General features: G+C 51.7%; 1 protein-coding gene across 2 annotated transcripts; it reads right to left on the bottom strand.

The window, feature by feature from the left end:
* Window positions 1–4,681: 4,681 nt before the first annotated feature.
* On the bottom strand, window positions 4,682–6,833 carry LOC112131943 (protein FRG2-like-2). Of its 2 annotated transcripts, none has more exons than XM_054546190.2 (4): window positions 6,326–6,833; window positions 5,987–6,064; window positions 5,680–5,757; window positions 4,682–5,356 (listed from the first exon to the last, which is right to left on the bottom strand). In XM_054546190.2, the coding sequence occupies exons 1-4, from the start codon at window positions 6,501–6,503 to the stop codon at window positions 4,842–4,844; spliced, it is 849 nt and encodes a 282-aa protein (XP_054402165.2). In that variant the 5' UTR covers window positions 6,504–6,833; the 3' UTR covers window positions 4,682–4,841. The 2 variants fall into 2 exon arrangements, with proteins under 2 accessions (XP_054402165.2, XP_054402166.2); XM_054546191.2 differs by having other exon boundaries at window positions 5,987–6,061.
* Window positions 6,834–7,109: the final 276 nt, after the last annotated feature.

Raw genomic sequence — 7,109 nt, 5'->3', positions numbered from 1 at the left:
ATCTGTTTCTTGCTCCTTTTGTCCCTCGGTCCATCCTTCCCTCTGTTCTTCCCTCCCTCCCCCGATTTTTTCCTCCCTTTCTCCCTCCCTCCCTCTTTCTCTCCCTTCCAGGGTCCCTCCGTCCATCCATGCTTTCCTAGCTCCATCCTTCCGTCCCACTCTGTCTCCGTTCCTGTCCTCATCTCTGCCTGCCTTCTCTCTTGCCTGGAAATGGCAGCACCCCGGTTTGCGCGGGGTCTCGGGTCTTTATTTAGTTGCAAGGCGCTCCATGGTGCTGGCGAGGAGGCTGGCGGGACACGGGTTGGCAAGTGATAGTGAGCGAAGGGGCAGAGGAGTCGAGCCGCGGAAAGAACTCGCCTGGCTTCTGTCCCGGCCCAGTGTTTCGAGGACTGAGGTCTCCGCCAACCCGACTGAAGAACGCGGGGGAAAAAGGGATGAGAGCTCCTCCTGGGCTAGTTAGAAAACCTAGGCTGCTGCCTGCAAACCCGCGCGTGTGCAGTAGACAGTCCACCTCCCGGTACCTGGAAGGGCCCTGGGATCCCGGGGATGCTCAGGAAAGAATGACAGCCCTCCTCTGTGTGGAGTCTCTCGCCGGACCTGGAACTTAGGGATCCTAGACAGGTCAGCTGGAAGGGAAGACACGCCTCTCCATACCGAGCCAGAGGTTCACCGCGAAAGAGAGGCCGCCGCTCTGCCCCCGCCCCCGCCCCAACCCCGCGTCCTAAAGCTCCTCCAGCAGAGCCCGGTGTTCTTCCTGGCTGAGGAGTGGTTCCAGCAGAGCGGGCTCTTCCACCTCCTTCAGCTCCCCCAGTGACACCGGACCTAGGAAAGGTTGTGCCTTTTGCTGAAACTCTGGGGTTGACAGGAGCTCATCTAACAGGCTGGAGGTGAGTGCAGACGAGCGCCCCAGCTCCTGGAGCGGTTGGGAGGCGCCTGCTTGGCTGGCATCTGTGCTTGACGAGGAGGCCTCCAGGGTCGCGAGCTTCGGAGGCGGAGGTGCCTCGTCTTCGGGTTCCCACGCCGCCCTGGCGACCTGGGGCTGCAGCCCCACCGCGGACTCCGGTGGGACATGGGTGGCCCAAGCACACCTTGCCCCTGTGACTCAGCTTGAGGGGGCCTAGGCTGTCCCACTGAGCACGCGCCCAGCAGGCCGTCACGCTGCGGGTCCCGGTCCTCCTGGCATTTGTTGGGGTGCGGAGGCCACCGAGGAGTCTGAGGGTGGGAGAGCGCCCCGTCCGGGGGAGCCAGGGCAGCGTAGGCAAAATCCGCGCGTGCCGGGGCCGCTTGGGAGATCCCTCCTGCCGGCGCGGCCTGGCTGGGCTGGAGCACGGGGACGGCCCTCGCTCCCTGGCTCACGAAAGCTCCCTGGGGGAGAGCCCCAGGCGCGCAGGGCACGTGGGGTGCCGGAAGCCCCGTCCCCACGCCCCGGCGTGGGCGAAGGCGACCCACGAGGGAGCAGGGTGACACCCACCGGGGGCCGCGTTGCACAGGCCGCCTGCGTGCGCGGGCGCCCTGCCACCCTGTCCCGGGTGCCTGGCCCGTCGATTCTGAAACCAGATCTGAATCCTGGACTCCGGGAGGCCCGTCTCTCTGGCCAATTCTTCCCTGGCGGCGATGCCTGGAAAGCGATCCTTCTCAAAGGCGCGGAGGAGCAGGGCTGTCTGGGATCCGGTGACGGCGGTCCGCTTTCGCCTGCCTTCTTGCGGGCCGCGTCTCCCGGGCCAGGGCCGAGATTCCCGCCGGTGCTGCCTCAGCTGGCGTGACCTCTCATTCTGAAACCAAATCTGGACCCTGGGCTCCGGAACGCCGATGGCCTGGGCGAGCCCTTCTCTGGTGGCCATGCCCGGGTACGGGTTCCGCTCAAAGCAGGCTCGCAGGGCCTCGCTTTGGCTCGGGGTCCAGACGAGTCTCCTTCGCCGTCCTCGTCCTCGGGCTTCCGCGGGGAGGGGGCCGTCCGAAGGTGTCGGGAGAGCCATCGCGGGGAGCCCCGGCTGGAATTTCACGGACGGACACGGGCAGAGAGAGGCCCGCGGGCTCCCGGGCACCTCAGCCGGCCTGTGCACTGGGCGCAGGTGCAGCCAGGAGGCCCTTAGAAAGACGTACCACCTCCACCCCGTTATGAACATGCATGAGCTCGGGGCCCAAGGTCCCGGGGTAGCCCGCCCTCCGAAGCCGAAAACCACAGGGACCAGGGCCTTGTGGGGTGGGTGGGTGTAGGGCCAGATTGGAGGGGAAAAAAGGGGTCTCGGGGGCTGGCTCTCTGAGGTTCTCCAGTAATTCTATGGAAACTGGATGCCGCTGTCTTGACTCCCAGTTTTCAGGCACAAACCACCCTGAAGGGTGGAGTGTGGAACTGAACTTCCATGACAGTTTTGAGTTTTCCAGGCCCTCTCCGTGAAGGCGGCAATGCCTGTGGATGTCGCCGTTGCCGTGATAGTCTCACACACGCAAGGGTGTGGATCTCGTTCATTTTCATGTAGAAAACGAGAGCGAAACTACAGAGAAAAGAAACGTCCCGTGCATCACGGCCTGACGACGGATTCCTGTTTCCTGCAACAAGGGGAGTCTCCACTGTGAACTGTTTGGAAACTGGAAAGGAGAGCGAAGACAGGATGCTGCTTTTCCACGCTTCGCTGGAGGTTTCTGGGTCCCCACAGAGCTCGGGAAACAAACAGTCAATGAGGTCACGCTTTCGGGGGCCAGAGACACCTGAGCAACAGGCCCCCTTGCAGAAGGCAAAGGGGTGGGCCTGAGTGTGACTCCTGTGTGGACGGGACTATCCCCCTCGCGGTCTGTTGCAGGCTCAAGGTGGGGATATGTCATCTGTGAACCATGTGGATGAAAACGGACAATCACCCGAGTCTCGGCTCATTGCTCTCTGGGCAATTCGCTCATTCCTCGGGAGGCGGAATTCGTCCGAATCGCTCCGGGATGAAGTGACCCAGGCGGGCCATCCGGAGGGCCCGTGAGCGCCCCGCAGGCAGACGCGGCTGTGGGCCAAGCACTTAGCCTGCACTGGGCACCCAACATTTTCCGGGAGTGCGAGGTCCTGCTGGTCCTGGAGGCAGAATACCGCTTTTCTCTCTGCCTTGCTCTCTCTGTCTCTTGCTCCCTTTCTCTCTCTGTCCTTCCCTTCCTCCCTCCCCCTCCCTACCTCCCTTCCTCCCCCCTCCCCACTTTCTCCTTTCCAATGTCCCTCTGTCCATCTGTCCTTTTCTCGCTCCATTCCTCCTTTTCTCTCTGTTTCTGTTCCTCTCCCCATCTCTATTTTTCAACATTATATGAACCCATTGTGTGTATCTCTGTGTTAACATTTTTAGCAATGAAGTTCATTTTCATTAAGATATGTATATTGTTATTTAGACATGTTATTTATGTATGTGCATTTGTTTAATAGACATAAATTTATTTCAGAGTTATTCTACAGCGTAGTGTAAGCATAACTCATAAGCCGTGTCAACCCAAAAATTGTGTGACTCGCGTTACTGTGATTCTTTTCTATTGCAGTGCTTGAGAATAAATTCTCTATATCTCCAATTTGTATCTGTGTATTGCCATTGAATTGGCCCCATTTCCTGTAGTGACAGAACACTATTCCCGGACTATGACAAGAGCTGCGGACTGTGGGGAGGTCAGGGTTAGGATGATGCAGAAGTGAAGATAAGACATTCTCTTTTTCACATCTTTATTAAATACAAATTCCATATGAAATAAATTTAAAATTCCAAACAACATTAATGTTTATTTCATTACATAAAATGAAAATTATAAAGCAACCAAACAAGTCATTAATACACTTAGATAATGAAAGATTGTATGATCTCAGTACAAAATACAAGTAGAATATACATCAAATATAACAAATACACTGTGTTGTAGTCATATGCTGCAATACAGTACAATCAATTGAAATGTATAAAATACAATAAAATATAAATTCAGGACGTTTAAAATGAAATAAAACATGAGACAGGTCAATAAATAAGTACAATCATTTACCATTTAATATATCTTGACTTAAATTTTATGTAGAAATATTAAAAGTAAACATTGCATAGTAATTTTACTATAATTATATCAAACTGTAAAAATGTATAGACATTTTCCCACAGGGAGTGCTACTAATGGTTTGTGGATATTAGTACTCCATGGGTTCAGGCTGGAAGAGTGAGAGCCTACAACATTTTCTGGATTAAAAGAGAAGCAATTTCTTGGTAAAGCGGCTCATGCCTGTAACCCCAGCACGTTGGGAGGCGGAGGCTGGCAGATCACTTGAGTCCGAGGCCAACCTGGCCCACGTGACAAAACTCTACTAACAATACAAGAAAAAAAAATTAGCCAGGCATGGCGGTACATGCCTGTAGTCCCAGCTACTTGGGAGGCTGAGGCATGAGAATTGTTTGAACCTAGGAAGCAGAGGTTGCAGTAGGCTAAGATTGTACCACTGCACTCCAGCCTGAGTGACATAGCAAGACTGTCTCAAAAAAAAAAAAAGAGCATATAATTTTATATTTACTTTTCTACAATCTAAAATATGCAAATTCACAATTACAATCTAATATTTTTCTGATTATATAGAAATGCACGACTGTCATCAGACATCCAAAAGGCATCAAATGTCTAACATGAAATATAAAATTTGTCTATAGCCTTAGCGGTCTGCAAAATGCAGGGCTCAGCATTCTGAGTATACCGCTCAAGTTTCTTTCCTATGACTTCTTCAGGTTCTGTCATTTATTAACACAGTGTGTCTAAAATTGTCACTGCTGGTCATCTGGAAGAATCTGAGAAGAAGCAGGTCCTTGTTCTCATTCCTAGAGCTGCATCTCTGCTGAATAGGGTCAGGGTGCTCCCAGCTTAGCCTTATCTGATCCACTGACAGGCTCAGTTATCTCCTGCCCAGGGAAGGGATGGGTTTCTCTCTCCAAGGCTGAATCCCCAGGACCAGGCAGTGTGGCTGGGACAAGCCAGCTCTCAGCAGGGAAGACATAAGCTGCCTGGGTGGCCATGGAATACAAGGTCTGCACCTGGGCACACAGAGGCCCCCGGAGCTCAGTGAGCAGTATCCGCTGCTCACAGGTCAGTGGAGAATGGATCTGCTGTGCCCACACCTGGGCTAGGTCTTGATAAACAGCCTCTGACATAGCTCGCACAGAGGTCACCAAGCTTTTTCGAAGTGACGGTGTTTGGACTCCTAGGGCCCGAGATCTATGCCGCTCGCTGCGCCCAGTGCGAACCCTGGAACGTCCCCTATGGTGGACATCACAGGTCTCCTGGATTTCACTGTTGTGCACAGCGGTGGAGGATCTTGATTTTTTATTCAACGTCAAGCTGCACTCCTCTTCTGGACAGTTCCCTGCAAAGAAAGCATGTGAGAGACTCATCAGAGCAGTCCCCACAGACCCTCATTTCCAGAACCCCTTGTGCACCCAGGTGAACCCCACTTGTTTCTCCCACTTCTTCCTGTCCATCTCAGCACTGGAATGAAGTGAGGCTGAACCGCTTGTGAGTCCCCAGATATTCTCAGAGTGCCAAGATCTCAAAAATTTACTTGTCAATAAGTAACTCCCTTTCCGCTCCAGCCTCATATAAAAGTTTCCTGATTATTTGCTTTTTGGGGCAAACCAAAAACAAAAAAACCACCACCACCACCAACAACAACAAACACCAAGATTCTACCTGCTCTGTCTTGGCAGCTGTCCTTGGAACTGATTTTTCTTTTCCTGCAGTTTTCCCGGTATGAGCTGGACTCTGGTTCTGTGAACACAATGAAAGTTTGAGAAAGTGCCTCCAACTGAACACCCTGAAATTCCTAGTCTATCCTGGACACACAGGAGCTGAGGTTACCAGCAAACTCCAGCTCTCTTCTGTTCTCCAGTGTCAAGGATCTGTACGGCCCTGGCTGCCAAGGAGCTCCCAGTTTCCTTGCCAGGGGAGCCTGTGTTGCTACCCTGTCCCTTCTCACCTTGAAAGAGCCAAATCTTACCTGATCCAGCAGTGCTGTTCCCGGCCTTGAGCTTGGTTTCCTCAGAATTCTCCTTGTTTGGATTGGGCTCTGATCCTGCTGCAAAAGAAAGTTTGGATGAGTCACCTCTCCCTTGGAAGAGTCCCATAGTCTATCTCTGATGCATTTTTGCAGATCAGTCTTTCATGTGAAGCTCTTCTGCCAGTGTCACGAGTGAACACATTTCTCAAAGTCCCCTGAGAGCACCAAGCCATTTCTAATCCCCAAATCTCAAAATAAAACCCTACTAAAGACATATAACTCAGTATCCCTGATTCCAACCCTCCTTCCAGCCTCCACAGGAGCAGCCCAAGGCCTTACCTTGCCTTTGTGTGTACTTCTCACTGGAATGGGAGAAGGCGGTCTTGCCTTTTCCTTTGAATGGTTTCTTCTCATCTGAGCCCTTTTCTGTAAAGGAGATCTGCTGGAAAGGGGGCTGGTCAGTGGAGCACTGGATGGAGGAGCAGTGGAGATCGGCGTCTTCATTTCCCTTTCCCATGTTGAAGCTCAAGTCAAAGGTGCGCTCTCTCACACGTCCAAAGGCAGAGTGTGGGTTATTCTGAAAGACCTGCCTTTTATACCTCCCTCGGCTGGGCGTGGCTTACTCTTATTGGCTGAAGAGTTTTCTCATTTCTGCCGCTTCTTAGAGCCTCAATCAGAAGTTTCTTGCTGTAGTTCTACTGGGGACCTAGACACAGTTAAGGGGAGACATTTTCAGGGTCCTCTTACAGTGTCAAGAAAACAAAGAACTGGGAGCACAGGGATCGGAAGATCGGGGAATCTTTTCTTCCAATTTCTGTTTCAGTTCCTACCTGGAAGGTTTTATGATCCTGTTCACCTTTCAAGATGCACAATTAAACATGCCTATATTGACATATGTTATATATTTTGCCCAGAAGAAGAATTTATTATACATAGTGTTAACATTGTATGCATAGATATTATAACTTCTTAAATGCTTGGAAACAACAAATGTTAAATTATGGTTGATTGTATTAGATCCACACCTATATGATGAAATAAAAATGCAGAGAAAAAATAAATACCAAATGAAATGGCCCTTCCTACCTTAAAAATGGGAAGATAATTAGATCAAATGCAATAA

This window comes from Pongo abelii, chromosome 22 (genome assembly GCF_028885655.2).
Source record: "Pongo abelii isolate AG06213 chromosome 22, NHGRI_mPonAbe1-v2.0_pri, whole genome shotgun sequence".
Classification (NCBI taxonomy): Eukaryota; Metazoa; Chordata; class Mammalia; order Primates; family Hominidae; genus Pongo; species Pongo abelii.
Note: the sequence above shows the minus strand (reverse complement) of the source record. Positions and strands in the feature narration are given on the sequence as shown.

Coding starts and splice junctions, on each gene's coding strand:
- LOC112131943 (XM_054546190.2), bottom strand. CDS start 6,503: ATGGGAAAGGGAAATGAAGACGCCGATCTCCACTGCTCCTCCATCCAG. Junction 6,065..6,325: donor GAAGTACACACAAAGGCAAG/GTAAGGCCTTGG, acceptor TTTCTTTTGCAG/CAGGATCAGAGCCCAATCCA. Junction 5,758..5,986: donor GAACAGCACTGCTGGATCAG/GTAAGATTTGGC, acceptor TTGTGTTCACAG/AACCAGAGTCCAGCTCATAC.